A 27110-nucleotide genomic window follows, 5' to 3' on the forward strand; every position below is an offset into this window, starting at 1 on the left:
CTGTCACAACTGAGCTATAACACTGAGCTGTAACACACTTTGCTGCAACACTACTGCCTCAGATAGCTGTGTGTCTTCAACTTGTGGGCAGGGACTATATCTTCCTTCTCTTATGTACTGATCACCTGTGTCTAGACACTGAGGTTTTACAGTGATTAATAAAGTAATCATGGACTATTACCTCCAGGAATTTTTTCGGAGGTGGGGGGTAATTAGGTTTATTTATTTAGTTTAATGGAGGTACTGGGGATTGAACCCAGGATCCTGTGCATGCTAAGCACATGCTCTACCACTGAGCTATACCCTCCCCCCTACCTCTTGGAATTTTTTAGTCTAATGGGACCATATCTTTCTTCAATTAAGAAATAAGCATTGAACATTAGGCCAGGCACTCTGTAAGCTGCATGAGGGCTGGAACTTTTTTTAAAAAACTTTTCATTTGGTAGAGCAGGAATTTTTTGTGTCTTTGCTTCACTTCTGTCTCTCCAGCATATAGTAGGTGCTCAGTAAATATTAATGAATGAGTGTATGATGGAATGAACGCAGATACAAAGATTAGATTTCCCCAGTCTCACAGCTAGTTCCAAAAAATGAGTGACAGATGAGGTCGGCTGCTTTACTGAAAGCTCCAAAACACCGGTCAGCAATCGGAAGCTAAGGGCGGGGCTGGGCTGGTAAGACTAGAAGGCGTGTCTGACCCAGGGCTTGCCCCTGGAGCATGCGCAGTCTTCACAAAAGGTGACGAGCGAAAAATGCGAAGGGCGCAATTGCGTAGGCGCTGGTTCTCATTGGCTACCGTTTGCGCGCGAGGGGTCGTGCCTACTCGTCGCCAAGTAAACAGGGAAGGTGGGGGCGGGGCCAAAGAGGCGCCACGACCTGGTTGGCCAGACGTGGGTTGGGGGTGTCGCGGATTGGTCCCAGCCGGGAGCTCAGCAGTGTGGAGCTCACGGGGTCCCGGAGCCGGCGGCCTGAGGGATGGACGAGACGAGCCCACTCGTGTCGCCCGAGCGGGCCCAACCTCCGGACTACACCTTCCCGTCTGGCTCGGGCGCTCACTTTCCGCAGGTGCCAGGGGGCGCGGTCCGAGTGGCGGCGGCGGCCGGCCCGGCCCTCTCTCCGCCGGGCTCGCCAGGCCACGACCGGGAGCGGCAGCCACTGCTGGATCGGGCCCGGGGCGCGGCGGCCCAGTGTCAAACCCAAACCGTGGCGGCGCAGGCCCAAGCCCTGGCCGCCCAGGCCGCGGCGGCAGCTCACGCCGCGCAGGCCCACCGCGAGCGGAACGAGTTCCCGGAGGACCCCGAGTTCGAGGCGGTGGTGCGGCAGGCCGAGCTGGCCATCGAGCGCTGCATCTTCCCCGAGCGCATCTATCAGGGCTCCAGCGGAAGCTACTTCGTCAAGGACCCTCAGGGGGTGAGAGCGGGGTGGGGACTGCGGCCGCCGGCTTCAGGGAGGGTGGGCTTGTCCCAGGGAGTTTAAGGCTTCGCACTGCCAGAGGGAGAAGGCTGTAGGGGGAAGAGGGGGGTTGAAAGGCTGCAAAAGGGAGAAACTTCACAGTGCGGCCCCCCCGGCAGGATTTTGGAATGCCTCTGAGGACTGGAGATGGAGAAGCTCTGCGGATTGAAGAAATAAATCAGAACTTATTTGGTAGGGGAGAAGTGAGCGGAAAATGAAAAGAGGAAATTGACCAGATACAGGCGAGGGGCCCAGCGGTGCGATGGGGCAATCGGCCCCTGGACAGAGATGCACGGGGAGATGCTGCTTTCTAGTCGGTTCCTTAGCTTTAAACTACAGAGACTGCTATTACGCCACTGACTTACATCTTTGAGCCTGTTCTCTCTTTTTGGACCGAACCAGTGTTGTCATTGTTCATTGAGAAGGACGAGTGACCCATCAGGGTCTCTGAGAGTTCATTTCCAGCCTTCTGTGTTGTGGGATGTTTCTTGCCACCGTCCCAGACCTCTTATTGGCAGATGTTGGTGATAGAGTGGGTGGACTCAACAGTTTCACCTGTCCTGGTTATTGCTCACTTCTGGGAAATCGTTCAGTTTTTTAAAAATGGTTCCTCAGTTTAGAATGTAGAGCCTGAGAAACATAGGACTGTCAGCTACTTTTTACTTTCGTTTCTCACCCAGGACTATCAGCAGTTTGTTTTTTTAGCTAAGGCAGAGTGTTTGGCTAACCTTTATTTTGTCTCCTGCATGTGTATAAGGGGGGATGGGGATGGGATGGGATGGGGCTTGGAGTGACCGGGGCAGCTGAAAACTGACCTTTATTCTTTCGATAATCACAGAAGAATTTAAGAAATTTGGATACTAATCTTTGGACTATAAATGAGTGGAAAATTTCGTTAAAGTTCTCAGATGGACCACAATGGTTTATTGGGGAAATGTATTACTGCTGTACTTACTAAAATGATAGATGTCAAAGGTCCCTCAGATTTTCCCTACATCTCTCCTGTGTGTACTCTTCAGATGGGTGGTGTGCTCTTTTGATAGGTGTGCGTGCTGAGTGGCTAGGATGAACTGTGACTTGTAGCTTTTGGTTAGATTCATTGAAGGATTCAGTTATTTTATCAGATGTTGTCCCTGAATTATCATCAAGAGCCAGAGGTCAATTCTGCCATTAGCTCAGTTAACATAAACTGAGATGGGGAAAAACTTTGCGGATAGTAAGTCTTTCCAAGTCTGTCAAATAAGGGAGCGGTGAGTTAAATTGAAAGCTCAAAGGGGAACCATCACTTCTAGAAGAAAAGAAAATGGGGAGGGGGTGAAATTTAAATGTTACTGAGATGTTTTCATCTTTTTAATTTGGGAACTGGAATGACATCTAAGATACGAGTGTTGTTTTTTTCCTTTTTTTTTTTTTTAGCTTGTTGGCTGATGTAAGAAGGGGCTAAGATTATCTTTGATAGAAGCAGAAGGAAGGTTTATATTTTTCTTTCATGACACTGTTGCAGCTGCATTGAAAGTGTGTCAGGTCAGCTGAGAAGTGATCTGATGCTCTCACAGGTGGGAGTAATATGATCTCTCAGTTCTACCTGGCAGGTAAAGTACTACCATCTAGTACATAGGCCACAGGGAATGACAGGCTATGGATATGCTTCTTGGTGGTTTCCAGGATCTCAGTCTCTTAAATTTTCTGGCCACTATTCTTTCTTAGAGGGGAAATCAAAACACATATGACCTGACAAAACTTATTAATGTAACCATCCTGTTCCCACTGAGGAAAATATGATTCAGAGCAGAGGATCACTTCCTAAATGCCGTGGTGGGTTATACTGGACCACAGACTCACTGTGGTTGGTTTTGTCATCTTTAGCCCTGCTCCAAATATGTTTATTTATTTTATTTAATAAATACTTAGATAGCATTTATTGTATGCCAGGTACTATTTAAAGTGCTTTACAAAAAATAATTCACTCAATCCTCATAACACCTTTGGAGGTAGGTCCTATTATTAGTATCCCCACAGATGATGACACTCAGACACACAGTATAACTAATTTGCCCAGGATCTCACAGCTAGTAAGTGGGAGGCAGGATTCAGAGCCAAGCAGACTGGATCCAGAGTTCATGCTCCTAACCATTATGTACTGCTGCCTCAGACTTAGTCATCTGCATCTCTTGTTTTTCTTTTCACCTACCATATTGGTTAGGACTAAATTTGGCTATGTGTGACAAAAAATTTAAAATAATAATGACTTGAATAAAAGTACATTTAACTCTCATAAAAGAAGTCCGCAGGCTACTCAGATCTGGCATGCCATTTAACCTTATCAGGCTTGCATTATGCACAATATGCATCCTTCCATCCAGCTGGTCTGCCATCCCTAACCTGTGACTTCCACTTCATGATCCAAGATGGCTACTCCAATTGCAGACACCTTATCTGCCTTTCAGCCAGCTGGAAGAAGGAGAGGGAGAGGATGCCCTCGTCCTGTAAGACATTTCCTAGAAGTTGCACCAGACTCTTCTCCTTACATCCTACTGTCCATTACTTAGCTACAGTAGAGGCTGTGAACTATAGTCTTCACTTTGCCTGGCTAAAAATCAGAGACCTGTGTCCAGGCAGGAAGATGGAACAGGAATTGGGGGGACCAGCACTTTCTGTCACAGCTACTTTTGGAGCTGGACGGTCTGAAAGGTTCTTGAAGGTAACAGCCCTGATTCCATTTCTCAATTTAGGATGGTTTCTTCCTCAGGACAAACAAGTTGGGACCTGGAACAGTAAGATGGAAAATGCTAGATCAGGAGTCTTGGTAGAGAGTGTTCATATTACCCTCCTCACCTATACCCTTGTCCTTCAGGTCTTATGCCCAATTACCTACTAACATATTTTTTGAGCATTTTCTGTTTGGTGAGGCCAGTAATACTGGATGTTTACATTGCCAAATCATAGAACAGCACGTGATTTGCTAATTTATTACGAGCATTAAATGAGACATCACACTTGAAAGCCCCTGGCATAGTTTCTGGTGCTTAGTGGGAGTTCAGAGTGCTTAGTTTGTTTCTTTTTTAAGTTACATGCCCACTGACCTCTAGTTAGGCTTTCTTGGATACATGGTATTGAATAAGGCAAAGGTATGATTTTGAGAAGATGCTTTCATACTGAGAATAGTAATTCATTAGATAATGCCAGTTGGTATTTGCTTCATAATTCTACAGATACTGCTCACGTGTTCTAGGAACTTGCCTTGCATCAGTAATTTTCAGGCTTTAAAAAAAATACTTTATTCACAAAGAGTGTGTCATGAAAACGGCAGAGTATTATTTTCCATTTTTCAAATATAAAATTATGTTATAATATTGGTTGTGCTTCTTCCAACTACCTGTGCCCTCCAAAAAATTTTGGTATCCTTATCCTTGGTTGAGAAACACACTGATAGCCAAATAAAGAATAAAGATCTCAAACAGAATTCTTGTTTTTACTAGAGTATTAAGAGACAGTCAAGTTTGTATACCATACATAGATGTAGTTCTTGAGATTTTTCAGCATCGTCTACCATCTGGTATAGGGAGCTGTCCCAGGCCACAAGTTGTGATGGATGAGGCAGATTGGGTTGATGGCAGTGGACAGGAAAATAAATACAATCTAAATATTTTCTACTACATTCTATTTGGATCCCATCATCTTTCAGAGTCTCATATATTTGGAATAGTCCATCCTTCCCTTTTGTAAACAAGGACTTTCTACCTAAATAGCTAAGTCAAAGAATGCTATCCAAATTCTAATACGGAATACAGACTTGCCTTTTTCACTCTCATTTCCTTATGAGTGTACAGTGGAGATTTCCAGAGGGTGCATAATGTATGATATCGAAACAGATTGGATATTAAGAAGATGTGAGAATATAGTTGTTTTTTATTGACAGACATTAGAGATTTGTAAAAATGTAAAACAATGCCAGTCTTCCCACTAAATGTTGTTTTTGAAAATATAGTTATTTTTTATAAAAAGCATGTCACTTATGTTAACATGTAATAGGTTTATTTTTATTATTAGGTGAGTTAATAAATAGTTTTAACATCTTAGCTTTAATTTCTAATACAGCAAACATAGATTTTACCCACGTAAACAAATGTTTTAGGATCTTTAATGATTTTTAAGAGTTTAAAGGGATCCTGAAACCAAAAAGTTTGAGACCCATACACTTCGTGTTTACCAAACTTTCAGAGAAATGTTTTATGAAGCATTGTTTTTGGATATTTCACAGTGATGTGCTTGAACTGTCTTAATTTTTAATATAACATAGTACCCTCCTACTTGAGGCTGCTGAGTGGGTATAGGAAACCCTTTGGGTTCCAGTAATTGGTTGTGGGTCTGGCACCAGCCAGTGAGTGGCCTCTTACTTCCTTGTGCAGAGCTGTTTTTATCCCTGCCTTCATGGATTGCTGCTACTCACCTCAACCCCTTTGGATTTAGTAAGTGAGTGTTCAGGGAAGGTGTTTTTAAAATATTGATATCAAACTGAAGCTTTCTCCTAAATGTAATAAAGAGATTGAAAAGTAAATTTAAGAAGAGAGAGGATGGTGAGAAAAATTGACAGTAGCCATTTTCTTTCTCAACCAAATAATGGTAGGTGTCTTTCTAATTTGAGTGGTTTTAGAGTTTGTTTTCTATGAATTAGGACAGTATTCCTGAGTATTCAGTATATGAAGTTAACATTAGCTTTGGAAATTAGGCCAGAGTCTGTTTTATGTGTCTATCTAGGAAACCCACAGAGTGCTGACGCACTGTCTTGCACAAACTAGGTACGGAGCAAATGTTAGCAGAATTGAATTGAGCTGAGGTGACACTTAGTCCTGAAAGTCACTTGTCTCCCCACCTCTGTCTGAGTGTCCTTCTGTTCCTCCATCCTTCCCACTCTACCATTCCCCCATTTGTCCATTCCAGGTGTTATTATTTCATTAAACCCTTGTAATACTGAGAGAACCATGTATGCTTTTGGAGTTGATGAAATGCTTTCTAATTCTCCTTATGATGGAAGGAAATTGAGAAGTTGGAGAGGTCAGTCAGTCTGTAAATGATTGCTTACCTGCAATCTTTGGCCTGTAAGTTCTGCTTTCTTTAAGCAGAAGTATTTAAGCTTCAGCCCTGGTATTTTTCAGCCCTGCTAATAGTAGCAATGTCTTGGTTTCCCTTTCACTGGGGACCAGCTTGCTGAACTCCACATTATGCCTCAGTTGAACTGACTGGTGGGTTTTGGGACAGGCTTCAAGTTGTCCTGTGGTTTCACTGCCCAGGTTCCAGAGAGTAGTCATCAGTCATTCTCTGTGTGGTGAGCCACTTGCTATGCTGCTGTGTGACTGAGAGCAGGGTTCCAGGGGTACAGAGACAGAGAGGAAGGTGGCTAAAATAGGCCTGTGGCTGGCCACTTTGGATAAAAATGTAGTTATGAACACTTATAATATGAATATATGCATTTGACTTTTTCTGGTGAATAAGTAAGTTTGTCTTTAAGAATAAATTGATAATTTTGGAGGAGGAGAGTTCTGTATTTCTCTTGCCCTCTCAAATCCTTGCAAGACTTCTTGAAGGAACTGGCTTCAAGGTTAACCAGTGTTTGTTGGAGATATGTGCCTAGCCAATTCCTAATATGAGTATTTACTTAATGCAGACAGATGGATGTATGTTTTCTGCTGTGACCAGCCATTCAGGAAGTGGCACTCACAGGAAAGTGTCTTATGACCCAGACTAGCTTGAGTTGGCTGTGGGGTGAGGGGAGGGAGAGTCATATGATAGAAAGATGAATCACTTGGATAGCATATCTACTTTTCTTCCTTTGAAAGCACCCGTTTGGGGGCTGGAGGGAATGAGATAAATGTAAAACAACCTCAGAGGGCTGACTGGCCTGGGGAAGAAAACTTCGGGAGGGAAAGCCATAGTTTCTAGGTTGCAGCAGCATCCCATATGTCCATGGACTTTTGAGGATTAAGTTCCTGTCTGCTAGAGAAGATGGATCTTAATCTTTGTGGCCTCTCTTGTCCTGATTTCTTGCCTATCAGAATTATTTAAAAGAACCTGTTTCTAACCAGGTAGCAGATCCTTTTTCCTCCTGTGATTTTTCTCTTCTGTTGCTTTTATAGTTGGTCATTCCTAAAGTTTTTATTTTAAAGTTTTGTTAACACCCAGGGGTTGAGATAGTTAGGCTGATAGATAAAATCAACCATTGATGAAAGAATTTTCTTAACCTCATTCCATAATACCTTACTGATTTCCTTTCAGTTGAGTCTTTACTTAATTGATGCAGAGCAACAGTGTGTATGCGTGTACCTTGGAAGTTGGGGTTTGGTGGTGTTAAAATCTGTTGTACCATATATACCAGACTTGGCACCTTCTTTGGCCACAGCCCTTCTGGGAGTGGGTCTCTCAGCTGCACACACAAGCTGTGTCTTCCCCTTACAAGCTGGAGAGAAGCCAGTGTCTAACTGTATGTAGACTGTTTGCCTATGCCCTCTTACTTCTTTCTAGATTCCTAGCTGACCTGGTCTGTGGGCTACTTTAATCAACTTGCCTTTAATATCCTCTTTTTCTTTTGTCTCTGTAGAAGATCATTGCTGTTTTCAAACCCAAGAATGAAGAGCCATATGGGCACCTTAATCCTAAGTGGACCAAGTGGCTACAGAAGCTGTGCTGTCCCTGCTGCTTTGGCCGTGACTGTCTTGTCCTCAACCAAGGCTATCTCTCAGAGGCAGGGGCCAGCCTGGTGGACCAAAAACTGGAACTCAACATTGTACCCCGTACAAAGGTCAGTGACCTATCTCCAGGAACCTTACTGCCTGGCCAGAGTTTTCCTGGGCCTAAAGCCCTGCTTCACATTATTGGGACTGTTAGGTCCAGTGAGGGCTATTTGTGTCCTGAGTCTGTGGTTCTCAGCCTTTTTATTTTTTGGTGTGCGGGTTGTAGATTTACGTTCATGCTTTGATCCTGAGAAGGATACACATAAAATTTTTGCATACAATTTCAGGACGTTCACTGACCTTCTGGTGCACATGTATGGGCTCCCTGGCTCTTTGGATCCAAGGTAATCCCAAGCTAGTTAGAAACCTAGTTACTTTTGTAGCTCACTCTCTTAGATTGCTGAGCTATTCCAGGGTTTAGATACAGTCTAGAATGGACTAGGCGATGTTAGCCAAATACTTATGCAAGGTCTGGCAAGGAGGACTCTGGAGTGGGCTGAGCGTTAGAGTAAAGGTCTGGCCTGAACCCCTATAGAGAACTGACATGGAATTCTCCTCACCCATCTTTATGCTATGGAATTCTGGTACTTGTCTGGATATAACAAAATCGGGTTCTTGGATCCAAGCAAATCCACACTTAGAATGGATTTGTACGTATTTGGACTTAACTGAGGTTCTAATGAAGGTTCTGAACCATACCCCATCCCACCCCTGCCCGCCCCTTGCAAAAATATGCTTAAACACAGAATTGACTGCATACAATTTCAGAAAGTTTACTGACACCAGATTAAGAACCCTTGTATTACAGGGTGTTCCATGAAATTTTCCAAGGGTTCTGAGGGAAAGAAATCTGCTGGTCAGATTTCTTTAACATTAATTTAAGGATATCACCACCCATTTAATATGTGTCTCCCTGAGATTTGGTAACAACTTAACGTGGAACTCTGATCGGATGCCCTAAAGCTGCAGGGGCATCTTTGTATCTGAGTCTTAATCCTCTTTGAGAATCTGATGAAAGCTGTGAATCTTGTTCCCACAAAAAATACACATATTTGCATTTATTGTTTTGCATATAGTTCCAGGGGGATGGTTCATAGACCAGTTGAAGTACATCCATTGACCTACAGGAACTAGATTAAGGGGAAAGAGGGTACAGCTCAGCGGTAGAGTACGTGTTTGGCACACATGAGGTCTTGGGTTCAATTCCCAGTACCTCTATTAAAAAAAAAAGTTAAGAACCCCTGCTTGAGGTTTTCTTTGCAGGTTAGATAGCAGACTTTGGGAAAGAGCCTGATCAGTAGACAGGAGCTTCCCTTCAGATCTGTTTTTTTCTGTTTTCCCAGCATCCTTTAGAAGAAAATGTGATTGTTGGGGATGTTTAACTGTGTCTGCTCCTTTGCCACCAGACTCCAAACAATAAGCCAACTAGTTTGTAAGGTTATAGAAGTCAGGGACCACTTCTTGAAATTTCCTTCCAGCATTCTCAGCACCTAGCAAAATTTTATAGTTAAGCTTTCCTTAAGTATCAGCTGAATCAGTGAATAAATACCAAACCATGAAAGTACAGTAACAGAGATCCCCCAGCTTCATTCAGGTCTATGGAGAGAATGTTTGATTGTAGTTCCGGGCTTGTAGCTCCTATCTGACATCTAATTCATTGCCTGACCTTGTGCAGCTCTTTCCTTCCCTTTATGCTTTAGTCCTCTCTGTGTACATATAGTTGAACAGCACACTGAACATCTTATATGATAATTAATGCTCCTTAGATCTCCTGCTTAACCTAAAATCCTCCTGCTAGGCCCCTCCTAGACTCTAGAAGTGCTTTTAAGTACTACTTTCTCATCACTCTGTACTTTCCTTTCTTTACTAGGTAAAAAGCAGACCCCCTGGCCCAGTGTCTGTCTGCTCTGCCTCTGCTTCTTGAGTACAGTGCCTAAGAATCAGAGGGCTTGAGTCCGAATTCTAGCCCTGCAGCTCTTTATTGGGTGACCCTTGAACACGTCACTTAAGATACCTCCACACCCCCTATCCATTCAGTTTCCTCACTATAAAAGTAGGGATATAAAGAGTTCCTACTTTATAGGGTGGCTATTAAGATTACACAAGATAATACCTGTTGAACTTGTAGCCCAGCGCCTGGCACAGGGTAAACACTCCATGCATCTTAGCCTGTGGTGTTTTTATGACTATTCTAATCATTAAGGTCACTCCCCACAATCCCTTTCTTCCCCATCTCTGGTCTTCCTCTTTCCCTTTTAGAGAGCCTTAATGAGGCCTAAGGATGTTTTGCATCAAAAAGCCAGTAACAATAAAAATAGTTGTCTTCCATGAGACTGAGATGAGACAGAACTTTGCAAGCCTAACACACAGATGCTGGAGAATAGTAAGAGGAAGCCTTTCCTCTCCCTGCCTTCCCACCCTGTGACAGGATTCTATCCAGTTGATCAGAACATCTGTCACTATGGAAACGAGGCTTACGTTACAGTGGAGAATCAAATAGTAAGGCTCTAATTCTCACTTGATCACTATCTCTGTGTTCCTGTGAGGTTTCAGATTGTGGTAGTTTCATTAGTCATAGAGGAAAAGTGGTTTGTTACAAAAATTGATAAAAAATATATCTGATGGGGGGAAAGGGTGTTTTTTGGCCTAAGAGCCAGGGTTTTCATCATGGAAGCTGTCAAGGTACTCTTAGGAAAGCCTTTTTCCCCCCCTTTATTCCTGTGCCTGTGTTTCCTGATTTGTAAGACACAGGGTACTAACCTATAGTACTTTGCTTATCTATTTTAGGTACTCTGTTAAAAGTGGATGAATGGATGGATGGGAGGAAGGGAATTATTTTGCACTACCTCTAAGGTTTATGGGAAAAGTAATTAGTTATTTGTAATGAATTTTACAAGGCTTAGGAAAAGAAAGAATTTTCTTATAAATTTGATTTTAGGTCTTTATATGCTAACACTCACTTGTTGCCCTCTCTGAAAGAAGCTTGTAATTCATTCATTCATTCATTTAATAAATGAGCATGTGCCAGGCATTGTGGTAGGTACTAGGGATGCTAATGTGAATAAGATGTTCTCATCCACCCTACATTTCATTAGCTTTGAGAGACAAGTTAGATATACAAATGGGTAATCATGAGACAATGTGATGTGTGATAATGGACGTATGTATGGATTATGGACTACAGTGATACCACTGTAGTTTGACAATCAAGTGTAATATTGGTGGCCCATTAAAAAATTATTTTTGAATAGGTAATACATGCATCTGGTACAAAAATTAGAAGGCACAATAGAGTAAACAGAGAAGAGTAATTCAGCCTCTCTCCCACCACTGTCTTCCAGCCACTTGGTTCCCCTCCTCAGAGGTAGCTGCTATTACTAGTTTCTTGTGTAATATCCCAGATATAGTCTAAATATGCATATATATAGCAATTCACTAGAAATTAAAACCAATTTTAATGTTTGTTTAATTTTTAAAGGTAAATAATTGCACATAGTACAAAATTCAGCAGGTAATAAAAGGGCATAGAGTAAATTGCAATTTGCTTTTATCTATAGAGAAAATAGGCATTGGGCCATCTTCTGCTAACCCAGGAGGTGGCTGTAGGAGTCGGGGTAATTCATGTTAGCTGCTATAACAACCCCTGAGTTGCAGTGGTTTTACACAGTAGGAGTTTATTTCTTGCTCATATCAAGACCCATGCCAGAAAAGAAAAAAGAAGACACTAATAAATTTATCTACAAAACAGAAACAGACTCACAGACATAGTAAACAAACTTATGGTTACCGAGGGGAAAGGAGGTGGGAAGGGATAAATTGGGAGTTTGAGATTTGCAAATACTAACTGCTGTGTATAAAATAGAGAAAAAACAGATTTCTTCGGTATAACACAGAGAACTATATTCAATATCTTATAGTAACATATAATGAAAAAGAATATGAAAACAAATATGAGTATGTGTATGTATGACTGAAACATTATGCTATACACCAGAAATTAACACATTCAAGTAATTATACTTAAATTAAAAAAAAAAAAAGATCCATGCCAGTTAGGCAGCTCTTCTAGATCCCAAGCCACTCCATGTAGTGAGAAGCAATCTAGGATCTTTTCATGATCTGGTGGTTTGGCCATTCTAGAGCCCTTCATTTCCAGCTGTATAGATTGAGGAATGTGAACCAAAGATCATGGGAGATTTTAGGGGCCTGAAAGTAATGTATATATGTCACTTTGTCAACATTCCATTGGCCCGAACTAGTCATACACTCTGACCTAGCTGCTAGGAAGGCTGAGAAATGCATTCTTTCTGTGTCCCCTGGAAGAGGAACAGCACTGGTGAGCATCTAGCTATTCTCCACTATAGTGGTATATAGGTCCTTAAACTTGACTCTAACCTAGGTATCTTTTCTCCTTCCACTATAGGTAGTATACCTGGCCAGTGAGACCTTCAACTATAGTGCCATTGACCGAGTCAAGTCCAGGGGCAAGCGGCTTGCGCTGGAGAAAGTGCCAAAAGTTGGGCAGCGGTTTAACCGCATTGGGCTTCCGCCAAAGGTATAGATTGCCCCTCTGTGGCTTATCAAAGGTGATGATTTATAGTGGCATGTCCATCCAGGTGGTGAAGCAAGGTGTCTACAGACTTGTGGACACTTGAGTAGCTCTGCCCCGAGGCTCCTGTCTTACTCATTTCTGTCAAGGTTTGGGGAATAGTTCTGCAGAGAATAGAGACTTAACTTTCTCACTTTACTCCTCTGGACCATTTAGCTGGGCTTCTTGAGTTTGGATGGGTAATCTACTCTTTTCTGATACAAACTTCACAGGGCCTTAGTGGGCACCTGGCTTACCAGGAGGGATCTTTGGACTTAGGCTATAGGGAAGTACCTTTATTCCTCTTTTTTGGTTGCAGGTTGGTTCATTCCAGCTCTTTGTTGAAGGCTACAAAGATGCAGACTATTGGTTACGGCGTTTTGAAGCCGAACCTCTCCCTGAGAACACTAACCGGCAACTGCTGCTACAGTTTGAGCGGTTGGTGGTGCTGGATTACATCATCCGCAACACTGGTGAGCAGCTGTAGGTGGTCCTGTGCCCTATGCCCGACTGTGGTGAGGCTTGCAGAGCTTAGTATCAGAGTGCCCTATCAGGATGAGTTTTTTCTAAGACAGAAGGATAATACACATTTGGGGAGTGTCTTGAAATACTTACCCAAGACAAGCTTTGTCCAGGCATATTATGTGTAGTTGTCAGAGGTGGTGAGGCCTGTGGCTAGTATTTAAGTTTTATCTTTGCCTCTTTCCTCGTCCCAGACAGAAGATGCTTTGGCTTTTCCAAAGCAACGTGAAGAGTGCTCTTATCCTTGATTCCTAGTCATTCATGGTAGCCCAGCCTGTCACGGGAGAGTTTTCTTTTGGTACCTCATACAAGTGGACTTACATAGTATTTGCCATCTGTGACTGGCTTATTCACTTGGCCTCATGTCCTCAAAGTTCATTCATATTGTAGCATATGTCAGAATTTCTTTCCTTTTTAACACTGAATAAATAGTCCATTGTGTTATATACCACATTTCACTCATTCATTCATCTCTCAACAGACACTTGGGTTGTTTCCACATTTTAGCTATTGTGAATAATTTTCTTACGAACATGGGTGTACAGATATCTTTGAGATCCTCTCTCAATTCTTCTGAGTATACACTCAGAAGTGGAATTTCTGTATCATATGATAATTCTATGTTTAGAATTTTTTGATGAACCACCATACTGTTTTCCACAGCAGCTGCACAATTTTTACATTCCCATCAACAGTGCATAAGAGTTTCAGTTTTTCCACATCTTCACCATCACTTGCTATTTTCTGGGTTTTTTTTTTTTTTTTTTTTTTTTTTTTTTGATAGTCGCAATCCTGATAGGTGTGAAGTAGTATCTCATTGTACCTTTGATTTGCATTTCCCTAATGATTAGTAATGTTGAACATCTTTTCATGTGCTTTTTTGCTATTTGTATATCTTTGGAGAAATGTCTGCTTATGTCCTTTGTCCATCTTTGAATCAGATTGTTTGTTTTATTTTTGTTGAGTTGTAGGAGTTATTTATATATTCTGAAAATTAATCCCATATCAGATATATGACTTGTAAATATTTCCTCCCATTCTGTGGGTTTCCTTTTTATTCTGTTGATAGTTATTTTTTATGGTGTCTTTTGATGCAATTTAAGATTTTTCATGAAGTCTTTTTTATTCTTTTGTTATCTATACCTTTCATGTGATAGCTAAGAAATGATTGCCAGATCTAATGTCATGAAGCTTTTGCCCTGTTTTCTTCTATGAATTTTGTAGTTTTAGGTTTTAGATTTAGGTCATGGATCTATTTTGAATTAAAAATTTTGTATGTGGTGTTAGGTAAGAGTCCAACTTCATTCTTTGGTATGTAGATATCCAGTTCCCAGCACAATTTGTTGAAAAGGCTGCCTCTTCCCTATTGAATGGGCTTCCCACCCTTGTTGAAAATTGTTTGATCACATATATGAAGATTTATTTCTAGACTCTCTATTGTATTCCATTGGTCTGTCTTTATGCCAGTACCACACTGTTTTGATTATTATAGTTTTGTAGTAGGTTTTTGAGTAAGTATAGTTTTGCAGTAAGTTTGAAAGTTTTGGAGGAAATGTGAGTCCTCCAGGTTTGTTCTTTTCCTGGATTGTTTTGGTTATTTGGGATCCCTTGAGATTCCATCTGAATTTTAGGATGGGTTTTTCTATTTCTGCAAAAAACATCATTGGAATTTTGATAGAATTGCATTAAATCTCTAGATTGCTTTGCTTTGAGCGGTATTGACAGCTTAACAATATTAAGTCTTCCATTCTATGAACATGGGGTGTCTTTCCATTTATTTATGTCTTCTTTAATTTCTTTCAGCGATGTTTTGTAGTGTTCATTATACAAGTCTTTTACCTCCTTAGTAAATTAATTCCTGAGTATTTTATTCTTTTTGATGCTATGTAAGTGGAATTGTTTCTTAATTTCCTTTTTGGATTGTTCATTGTTATTATAGAAGTGTAACTGATTTTTGTGGTTGACTTGTTATCCTGGTACTTTTGCTGAGTTTATTAGTTCCAATAGTTTGTGTGTGTGTGTGTGTGTAATCTTTAGGGTTTTCTACATACAGGATCATATCATCTGTGAACAGAGATAATTTTACCTTTTCCTTTCTAATTTGGATGCCTTTTATTTATTTTCCTTGCATAATTGCTCTGGTCTTCCGGTACTGTGTTGAATAGAAATGGTGAACGTGGGCATTCTTGCTTTGTTCTAGATCCTAGAGAAAGAACTTTACCATTGAGTATGATGTTTGCTGTGGGTTTTTTATATATACGTTTATTATTTTGAGGTACTAGTCTGCTGGTGATGAATTTCTGATTTTGTTTGTCTGAAATGTCTTTATTTCACCTTCATTCTTGAAGGATATTTTTACTGGGTATAGAATTTGGGATTGGCTATTATTTTCTTAAAAACATTTCATTGTCTTCTTGCTCCCATGGTTTCTGTGGAGAAGTTTTAAATACTTTTACTGTGATATACCTAGGTGTATTTTTCTTTGTGTTTGCAGGATTCCTTGAATCTATAGTTTGATATCTTTTCACTTTTGGAAAATTCTCAACTATTATCTCTTTCAATATTACTTCTGCCCATTATTTTCTCTGTTCCTTCTGGGACTCCAGTTACATGTTAGATATACATTCATGTATATATCTTTTTTTCTTAGGTACTTCATTCTGGCTAATTTCCTGTGGTCTGTCTTTCATATCACTGCTTCTTTCTTTAGCACAATCTATTAAGCTTATCTGTGAGTTCTTAATTTTGGTAACTGTCTTTTTCAGTTCCTGAATTTCTATTTGGTTCTCTTTTATAGATTGCTATTTTCTGCTGATACTCTTAATCTTGCCTTTTATCTTCTTAAACATATTAAGGATTTTATCTCGAACATTTTGGAGCCTGTATCTTCATTGTTTGGTGTCCCTGTAGATTTGTTTTAATTTTCTGTCTTCTTTGTTTTTATTTGTGTCATCTTGTCTCTTTGTATACCTTGTTATTTTTGATTATCAGATACTGTATATCAGAGATTGTAGAAATATTTGGAGGCCTAAGATGCTGGTATAAATCCTGTCTGGAAGAAGATGTTTGCTTTTGGCAAGCAGCCTAGGGTCACTGGCAATCCAGGATCACTTTAATTTCAGGCATTGAGAGGAAACTGCTTACTTCCAGCATGTAGCCCTTCAGGTTTCAACTCAAAGCATCGATGATTTACCAGAGTTTCCTCCCCCTTATCAGTCACCAGACTATAATTTTGTTTCCCTAGCTCCACAGTTCTGTCTCTCAGCCCTGTAGCCACCTCTTGCCAAATCAGCAAGTGCTATAAGAGAAAAGAAGCCACAAATGCTGGACTCTCCCTCTGGATTTCCTTTCTCTCCCAGATGCTGTCATGTTATCTCTTAAGGGTCTTATACAATCTCTACTGCCTTCAAGATTTAAAAATATTTTATTCACTTTTTATAGCTGTTTTTAGTAGAATGATTGGTCCAACTGTCCAAAATATCTAGTTTATCATTACTGAAAGTGAAAGTCACCCCAGTGTTTTCTGCTAACTTCATATTTCTGTTCACAGATCGAGGCAATGACAACTGGCTGATTAAATATGATTGTCCAATGGATAGTTCTAGCTCTCGGGTAAGAGGCTGATCTATATCTTGAAGAAGAGGATGAGATGGAATATATGCAGAATATGGAAGTGCATAATGGTCTGATGTCTGTGTCACATAAGTTCAGAAGAATCAGGATAGCACATGTCTTTAAAATTGATAGGTTAATATTTGGTAGAGATTTCCTCAATCTGTTTTTTAAGGAATATCCTACTGAATGATGTTAATAGGGATAGAATGAAGAAAATTTCAAGTAAGTTTGGATCATATTACATACTTTGTGCCTTTTTTGGAGAGTCACATTACACAGTAGCATAATAAAGGTCTGAGAAATAGTGCAATAAATAAACCAGTGTGATTTTGTTTGGTCCTGTGATTTCTAAACCTTTGACTGTGGAATGCTTTTCTCATAAGAGACTGCAATTCCACAGAACATCAGTTTAGAAAAAGCTACATTGTGCAACTTTACTCTCTCATTGCTTTTATACTCCACCGCACTTCCCTATCCCTGTTCAGTCTGCATTATTTTAAAAAATTAGCAGGAAGGCTACCTGGAGCAGGAGAGTGAGGTTGGCTTTTATTCCTTGCAGTTTTTTTTTCCTTGCAGCTTTATTGTGATATAATTGATATATAACATTGTGCAAGATGTACAATGTGATGATTTGATACATGTGTGTATTGCAAAATATTTACCACAATAAGGTTCGTTAACACATCCTGATAGTGTCCTTACTTCCTTTCCTAAGAGTGGGCTTCAAATTCTGTCCATCAGCGTCACCCAAAGAGCTTATTAAAAGTAGTACAGATTCTACAAGCCATTCTTCCATTAGGTCTGTGGTAAAACTGACTTCCCACTTTTAATAAGGTATCACAGAGGATTCTGATGCAGGTATCCTGGACCCACATTCCCTGTTCCTGTGATGACACTGGTTAACCTGAAGCAGGTAGCCAAGTAGACAGTCATGGGAATGTCTCCACTCTCTGTGCATCTAGCTCTTGTCCTTTTCTTTTTAATGTGTCACTGAAGCAGTGGAACAGACTGTCTTGAGCAAGAGCAGCCAACTCTTATCTTCCATGATTCTGTTATCTTACTGGAAAATGTGGTAACCACCAGTGAAGTGGCATCTGAGTCAAGGTCCACACAAAAGGACCTTGATTGACTGAAAGTTGATTTTTCTTCTTTCTATACTCAGTATTCTCACTGCCTTTCCCTAGGAGGAATGGCTTCTAGTTATCTTTTGTTATTGTCAACGTCCCATCTTACCAAGGACTGTGGCAACTCTTGGGGAAGTATACCTTTTCTCAGATGAGAAAGGGACTCTGAGAACCTAAAATAAGCCAAATCAGAGGTGCCATAAATGTATCAAGTCTAAGTAACAATATGGAAATTAGGTCAGAAGTTGAGTAGGGATTGGTGCCTGAGGAGGCTGAGGTGGGATGCTTTCTTACTACTTTAAAGGGACTCTGTAAGTATTTAATCTTTCCTTCCTCTTCAGGACACAGACTGGGTAGTGGTGAAGGAGCCTGTTATCAAGGTGGCTGCCATAGACAATGGGCTGGCTTTCCCCCTGAAGCATCCTGACTCCTGGAGGGCATGTAAGTCTCAAGACCACTGTGGTCTGGCTCTTTTCTTGCTCAGTCTCAGTTTTCTTATCTGTGCAGTGAAGATAATAATGCCTCTATCACAGGATTGTTCCAAGACTTTATGAAATAATGCAGCTTCTGCACTTGAGCACAGTGGCTGGCACGTGGCAGCTACTCCTGCTGTGCTTTTCGTATAACTTTTACCTTGCATTATTCCCACTAGAAGCATAGAGTTGAGTTTTCACATCTCTGCTTTGCATTTTTCTTATTTTTTTCTGAGGACTATCTTATCATAATTTATTCTATTTGTGTTTCTAAATATAAGCTGCTGTCAGTGTTCTGTCTTCCTTGTCAGCAGCCTGGAAACCAACCCCTGCCCCGCTGTAAATGAGAAACTTGGAAAGGGAGAGATACAAGAAGGGGGTCACTAGCCCCTTTGCAGTACTAGTGTGTCTTGTCAGAAGGAACATCTCAATGTTTCAGTGGCAACTAATTGCTTCTAGACAGGCTTGTGTCTTGGAAAGTCATATAATGTCTGAGAAAGGGCACAGGCTGTGGGATTAGGCAGACCTGGGTTTGAATCCCAGGGTTAACAGTCCTTATAACTTTTCTTCTCTTCGTGTCTCAGCTAAGAGGGGTGTCCTGCCTTTGCCAGTGATCTGATAGGTGGAGGACATAGACGGTAGGGACTTTTTCAACAGCAGCTTTGCTTTTGACTTTTTCTCTTTTCAGATCCTTTTTACTGGGCTTGGTTGCCCCAGGCAAAAGTCCCATTCTCTCAAGAGATCAAAGATCTGATTCTTCCAAAGATATCGGACCCTAACTTCGTGAAGGATTTGGAGGAGGACCTGTATGAACTCTTCAAGGTTAGCCCTGGGAACCTCAGGCCCTATAACCATATAGAAGAAAGAATTCCAATGGTTTTTCTAATTGGACCTGATACAAGCCAAGAGAGAGTGGAAACATCCCCTCTGGCTTGTGTTAGCCCGTGAAGAACAAGATTCCCCACTGTGGACAGCAAGACCTAGTTTGGATTGGTTTGAAAAAAATTGCAACTATGATGAATCACACTGGCATGCATCCTGTGTGTCACTTGTGTCATGTGGCTGCAGCGCATCAGCAGAGCTCTCGTTTTCCAGTGCAGCACGAGAGCCTGGAGTTCTTTAGAGTTAACAGTGAGACTAAGGACAAGATACTTACTTGTCCTCTGGTTCCCCAACTGTGAAACAGGGAGTTTCTGGAGTGGTAGTTAACTTCACTAAGGCTCCTAAGCCTCATGTAGGTCTTCTTTTTGAGAAAGTCTCTTAGTGGGGGAAGAAAATGGGTTCTTCTGAGGGATTCATGCAGGTTCCATCTCCTTCTGCCCTTCTTTTGCAGAAAGATCCTGGTTTCGATAGGGGCCAGTTCCATAAGCAGATTGCTGTCATGCGGGGACAGGTAAGCCTGGGACATCCTGCTGGCATCATTCCTAGGATTTCTCTGAGAGGGTTATATGCTCATGTTGAGTAAATGTGCAAAGCTTGAATTTTACACCCAATTTAGTCTATGTCATACATATTTGTAACTCTGCCTTAATACCCAAATCTCCCACCTCTTCCATGGTATCCAGTACTTGGTGAAGCACTTACTATGTGCTTAGTGCTGTGCCACTTGCTGGATAATTCATTGGTAAGTTTACCCGGTGGTCCCTGTCCTCAAGTTGCCCAAGGCTGGCCGTGTGTCTTGGTGATTAAGGCTCTGGAATCACACTGCTGCATCACTACTTCCAAGCATCATGGCTTGGGCAAGAGCCTCCGCTTCCTTGTTTATAAACTGGGACAGGAGTCATACTTTGCATGGTTTGGCCAGAGGATTATAGGAGATAATTCATATCAAGTGTTTAGTAAAAACAATGCCTGGCACATGGTAAGCACTCAGATGTTGGCCATGATTATAATTTTTGTTGTTACAGTTATAAGCCATATTATTTCTTCTTTCTCCACTTCACCTTCAAAGAGAGCTAAGGAAACCCCCGTAGCATTGTTGATCTTCCAAAGAATAGTAAAGAATAGCTTGAAAAATTGTCCAGAAACTAGGACACTTACATTCTGCTTATCACTTTGAAGTCTTCTTAAAGAGAACTGGGTGGCCTAGCAGTTAGGGCACAAACTGGCCAGAGTGCCTGGTTTGAATCCTGGTTCTGCCATTTACTAGCTATGAGGTGTTAAACGAGTTAATCTCTTTCTTTTGGTTTCTCCATCTGTAACGTGGGATTAATAGGAGCACCTACCTTACAGAGTTATTAGGAGATAAATGATTGAAAGCAGTTGGAGTGGTGCTGATGTACTGAAGTACTCAATATGGGTTAGCTGTTCTGATTATGATTTTTATACAGCTTCTCACATCTTTAAAGGACAAGGAGGTTTTCTTAGTCATAATTATGCGTTTACCTTTATAGCACTTCGTGAAAGGCTTCTGGTGACAGCAGCTCTTGAGTTTACTGCACTCATTTTCCCTGGAAGTGGGACAGAGAGAGGTTTTAAGAGCTGTGCTTATTATAGCTGCCTGAATACCAGTTATGTGGTCTTCTTACATTTTCCAAATAATGTAAAGACCCAGTTAACTGGCTGAATTTTTAGAAACCTTTTAAAAGCCTCCTGATGTACTCTGGTATTCTGGAACTCAGCATAAAGGAACAAACTTCTTCTCAAGTCTCTGTAGTCTGTGCCTCTGTCCCCACTGTACTGTCTTCTCTAATTCCTTCCCAGCTCCAGTCACTTGCCAACATCATAGCAACCCTCCTCTCATTATATTTAGTTAGGGTTATCATTTAAGAGTGGCAGAAAGCAGGGTGGGGTGGGGTGTGTGGTTGAGTGAGTGCAGTTTTAGCTTTCTTTCCATCTTGTGTGCTTAATGTCCTTTGAGGGCCTGTGACATCTTACAACCTAGAGTGCCTGCCTCTGAAACCATAAGGTTCCATGAGCATCAGCTCCTCCTGCTAGCATGTAAGTGGAAGGAAGTCACAGCCTTCTACCTACCTGAGCCGTAAGTACACAGGGGGCTGTACGATGGCCTGGAGCCAAAGGGAAGAATGAAGAACCTCCAGAGAGATGCAGTTGTGTGATAGAAGTTATTATTCACCATAAGGGCTTCTAACCAGGAGTTAGATAAAGATTGCAGGGTCTGAGGGAAAGCTGCTTTAGATAACATTTTTTATACCTCTATTGTGGTATAATTACTGTACAGTAAACTGCACGTATTTCAGATGTACACTTTGATGAACTTTGATAAATGTATACACCTATGGAACCACCACCACACTCAAGATAGCTGACATTTCCATCACTACCCAAGAGGTGCAAATTTCAAACTCCCAATTTATCCCTTTTTACTCCCTTTACCCCGGTAACCATAAGTTTATTATCTATGTCTGAGTCTGTTTAGATAACACTTTTGAAGACAGTATTTATTTTTTAGCATTATGTATGTATATTAACATTTAGCTATAAAATTTTCAACTTCTTAATTTGAAAATTTTCAAACCTTAGCAAAGTTGAAAGAATGGGGTCTTCTCCTAGACTCACCAATTATTACATTTAGTTGGCCACATTTGCTTTATCTCATATCTCTATATAGTATCAGTCTGAATAGTATCTATCTCTATATATCTATATAATTTATCTCTTTAATGTATCTATATAATTTCTCTCTCTCCCTAGATAGATTTTTCTTTCTTTGTTTTTGGCCAAATCTTTTGAAAGTGAGTTGGAGACAGTTTGACATCTTACCCCAAAGACTTAAGCATGCTTGAGAGGTGGCTTCTAACCTGAAGAGCCAAAGGAAGCACAGGGGCACCCAGCCAGAGCAGGTGTAAGATCCCGTCTCTTAAGTTGGGTGGTCTCCTGCACAGTCCACCCTAAATCCATTTGAACTTCCTTTTAGTCCTCTGCCCTGATCTTGCACTCAAGGCTCTTTGAAGCTGTGTAGGATGCTGCCAAATACCAAAACAAGTAAGTAAAAAAGAAATTAATTTTTGGTAGGATCCACTTCTGCCTTCTGACCTCTGTTCCAGGTGAATCTGTGCCTCTCTGGGGGCAGCATTTGTAGCCAAAGGTATTTGTGGCTTGAGGGCTGTGTGTCTGTGTGATTTGTGGGGTGCCACCCAGCTTACCCTCCCATGTGTCTCTGGCCTGGCATGAAAATCTTCAACATCCCACGGTTTGAAGGGGGCTGTCGTAGGAAAACTTCAGCTTTTGTACTGTCCTACAGAGAAAATAAATGGTGGTGATTCTCATTTTGATAAGGGGAAGAAAATGTGTCCCTCTGGACACGTATCTGAAGTATCTGTAAAATACAGACAAAAGTTTGTAAGGATCTGAATGCACTGTGGTATCCTGGAACAGAAAAAGAACAGTACTGGAAAAGCTCATGAAATCCACATTAAGTCTAGAGTTTGGTTAATCCTAATGTTCCAATGTTGATTTCCTATTTTTGGTAAATATACCATGTATATAAGATGATAAAATTAGAAGAAATTGGGTAAATAGTATATAGGAACGGTCTGTACTATCTTTGCAATTTTTCTGTAAATATAAAATTATTCCAAAGTAAAAATTTTATTTAAAAAAGATGATGAAACACAGCATCAGAGGTAGAATTCAACTGAAATGGCTTTTTTTTTTTTTTACAATATAAGAGAATTTAATGCTTTTTTAATTAAAAAATTCAACATTGCCAGAATTTAATGGTTTCATTTTCTTGCACATGATCCAGAAAGCTGACTTTTGACTTTTTAAAAAAAATTTATTTTATTGAGTTATAGTCAGTTTACAATGTGTGTCAGTTTCCAGTGTAGAGCACAATTTTTCAGTCATACATAAATATACATATATTCATTTTCACATTCTTTTTCACCATGAGCTACCACAAGATCTTGTTGAAATGGCTTTTTTTTTTAACACATGGTTTTTGTGGGAAAATCAAAAAATAAGGATAAACAATAATAAACAAATAAAAATCATCTATAATTCCTTGACTCAGAGATGATCACTGCCAACTTGCAGGCTTTTTTTCTCTGTAGGTAAGTAGATAAGAAAATAGAATTTAGAAAATATAGGGTCACATTATAATTGTGGTTCCTTATCTTCTTTCTTTTTGATCTAAGACACTGTGATCAGCTTTCCGTGCCAACAGAATATATTTTTAATTGTTTGTTTCTAATCCCTTAAATTATTAACTGATTTCATACTCTCCTGGACATTTATATCGTTTTCATGATACTGCACTGTTATTCATTGAAACTAAGTATTTTGTGCACATCAATGATTGTTTCCTTAGTTCTTAAAAATGGAGTTGCTGAGTCAGAGGGCCTGTTCACTTTTAAACCTTTATGGTCCACTTGCCTGCCGGAAAACCTGTCCCAACATCCAGCCCACAGCCATGCCTCAGAGCTCTCCCCGGCTCTGAGTCATCATTTTCTCTGTATCTTTACTAACTAGGAGGGCAAAAAAAGAGGAGGTATTTGTTTTCATTTGTATGTTTTAAATGAAGAGAGAGGTTTCCATTTTCTGTATATTGCCCACTTACTTTCCTACCTTTGTAAATAGCTTATTTGTACACTTTTCCGTTAGCCCATTGTTTATTTTTGTATTGATTTATAGGAGCACTCTATCTGTAGGTCTCTCTTCAGAGGCAGACCAGAATGCCCAGGCCTTTCTCTCACTGATCTCATTTTTCCCACTGCAGATCCTAAATCTGACACAGGCCCTGAAGGACAACAAGAGTCCCCTGCATCTCGTTCAGATGCCACCCGTGATCGTCGAGACGGCCCGTTCTCACCAGCGGTCTTCTAGCGAGTCCTACACACAGAGCTTTCAGAGTCGGAAGCCCTTCTTTTCGTGGTGGTAGACCCAGAGGTGGACAAAGGCATATTGTCTGAGACTTGGGCTGGGAGGAAGCCTGGGGAGCGTTGCAGGAAAAGCCACAGAAGCCGGTGGAGAGCAGTGCCCTCAAGAGCCCTCCTTTCTGCTCGCCATCCCCCTCAGAGCTTTCCCAAGCACAGGGAGAAGCACAATCAGAGGGACAGCGTGTGTTGTTGGGCTCTTCTGAGTGCTGGGGAGGACTGGCGCTCCATGCAAGGGATCCAGATGCCTGGGAAGGAACATCCCCCTTGGGGCAGGCTGGGAAACTCCCTTCCCTCCCTGACACTCCACTTTGTTACAATTCCTCATTATATTCTGCATCAGAAAAAAAAATACAAATTTAAATACTAGTAGCAAAACCCAGGCAGAATCCCAGATTCTCTTATGTTTGAAACCTCTGATCCAGGCCTAAATTCACACGGACCCAGACATCCTGGTGCCTCACAGTTCCTTACTCCTGTGGACCAAGGCAGCTGGTGCCTCAAAAGTGCTGGGACAGATAGAAGCCATGCTTTCCTTTGGGTTCTTGCCAAGTCTTCTTCCCCTTCCCCTCCCATCAGTGCAATAGGCTGACTCTGAACACGATTCTCATGGTGGGGATGCTTTTGCTCTGGGACTCCCAGTAGTTTTACAATGATCATGTAGATCATCTCTGCCCCCTGCCCCGCTAGGGACCCATCCTCTGTAGTCCAGGCCTGTAGCTTGCTTATCACTCAGGCAAAGGCAGGAGGGAGGAAGCTGACTCCCAGCATGCAAAAGTGATCCATGCCTAAGTGTGTGCTGGAAGCTGTGATGGTCTATGGGTGAACTTATCCCAGCCTTGCTTCCTGAGTCCTTAGCCCGAGCCAAAGGTGATAACCTATCCCAGTCCTCTTATTTGTTCCTTTTGTTTCAGGTATTTTTTTCTCAACTCTTTCGACTTAGAGGTTTGGTTCTGGGTTCTGGAGTGGCTCTTGGTGAAGATTCTGGGATGGGTCTCAGCTCATAAGAGGACAGGATTTTAGGTCCTTGGACCTTCTTTTTATGCCACCACTGCTGCCTGGTAGAGGTAACAGGACTTGTATTCTGCCTCCTAACTGGCAGCTTCCATTTGCTTTCTGACTTCTTGTTCCAGGCCAGTTTTTCCATGGCTTCTTGAGAAAGGTGGGGCCCAAAGGAGAGGTCTTCACACTGTCCCCTAGTGCCTGCCCAGCCCAATGTGCGTCTCCTTGCTTCCATGTCTCCTTTGCCTCAGCTGTCCCCCTTGCCAGCTGTTCCAGCCCTTTCCACACCAAAGCAAAGAATGGCCTTGGGGGTAGTGAAGAGGGTGCCACCTGTGGCTCAGGGGCAGCCCTGTGCTACTGGACGTTGCGTTTCTGGCACCCTGCGATAGGCCAATCAGTCTTGGAAAGAAACTATCTTGAAGGTTTGATAAACAACCAAAGAAAGGGAGCGAGGACTGTGGCTGTGTGCCCTCTGCTTGCCCCGCTCCCGCCGTTCAGGAGGCAGAGATGTGCAGCCCTCGTCAGTGGGGCCAGGCTGGTCCCCTTCCAGTCCAGCCCCCAGGAGCCAGCTGATCCTGGGCTTCCACCCAGCTGACAGGAAGAGTCTGGGAGCTGGACATGCATGCCCTGTGGACGAAGGCACAACACCCCAACCAGCCCCAGCCCTGACAATCCCACTGAGCTGGCCCGGACTCTGGCCTTGGGGGCACATTTGTGGGAACATGGGAACAGCAGGGCTCCCAGAGGCTGGAGGGGACACAGGTGTGTCTGGCTCTCCTCAGACATCTTTACACAAACATGGTGGTAAAGTGCCCCGCCTTGGTGTCAAGAGAGCTGGTTCCTTCCCCCACCAAGCAGATCTGCACGTTGCCCTCATCCAGACCAGCTCTAGGATGAGAAGGACATTGGGTCCAACATAAGACGGAGCGGGTCCCAGTCCTGGCAGGCGAAAGAGTGCAGGGCATCCTTTCCTGGCCCACTTCCATTCTCCTTGAAGCCTGTACTCAGGTTGCCTTGAATGTGGACTTTAGGAGAGCCAGGGCCCAGAGTGCCAAGGCAGGCTTCTGGGTGGCACTCGTGAAACGGCCCAGCCCTCTGCCAGCCACAGGTCCTGTCCCCTTGTCAGGGAGTAGAGGTTGGGCTGCGACAGTGCTGCTGCCTCTGTATTGTTCTAATGCACTGTAGAAACTGTATGTAATGTATTTAAATCATGCAGATTACGAATAACAAATCCAACTCCGACCTTTCTTGTCTAGTTTTCTTTGGTGGAAGGAAGACAAGGTAGAATGCAGTTTTAAGGACAAAGAACCCTGTGTTGCCATGGTATTGCTGAGATATGGCTCCTGAGTCTCTTTTCCTCTAGTAGAGGAAGGTACATGTCCTCATTTCCCAAAATAGTCATAAATCATCTGACACCAATACCCTGACCTGAACCTACACTGATGCAAAGCTATTTGTAATCATCATGTATGCCTCTTACTGTGAATATTTACTGCAGAAATACTGGTGTCTTGTTATGAGATGTTCCCCCAATGGGGATTATACAGTACTTGCACTGACTTTCTAAATGCTGAAAAAATTCTGAATTCCAAAATCGTCTAGCCCCAAGGGTTCGGGATGAGGAATGAGCGGACTTCTCTTCTTGGCCACAAGAGGGCAGTGCTGCTCTGTGTGTTCATCTCTGCCCACTTTGAGTGCTTTGAACCCTGGCTCCTTTAAGTGATGGATAAACAAGCAGAATGGGTGGGGAGGGGAGCTGAATGCTAACA

At 41.9% G+C, this 27110-nt stretch overlaps 1 protein-coding gene across 1 annotated transcript; it reads left to right on the top strand.

Annotated features, from left to right (window-relative positions):
- Positions 1-892: 892 nt before the first annotated feature.
- PI4K2A (phosphatidylinositol 4-kinase type 2 alpha) lies at positions 893-26588 on the top strand. Its single transcript, XM_072971714.1, has 9 exons — positions 893-1410; positions 8048-8248; positions 12604-12735; positions 13088-13241; positions 16841-16902; positions 18371-18470; positions 19191-19324; positions 19836-19895; positions 24183-26588. Exons 1-9 carry the CDS (start codon positions 976-978, stop codon positions 24342-24344), a joined length of 1440 nt encoding a protein of 479 aa, XP_072827815.1. The 5' UTR covers positions 893-975; the 3' UTR covers positions 24345-26588.
- The last annotated feature ends 522 nt before the right edge of the window (positions 26589-27110 follow it).

Source organism: Vicugna pacos, chromosome 11 (genome assembly GCF_048564905.1).
Source record: "Vicugna pacos chromosome 11, VicPac4, whole genome shotgun sequence".
Classification (NCBI taxonomy): Eukaryota; Metazoa; Chordata; class Mammalia; order Artiodactyla; family Camelidae; genus Vicugna; species Vicugna pacos.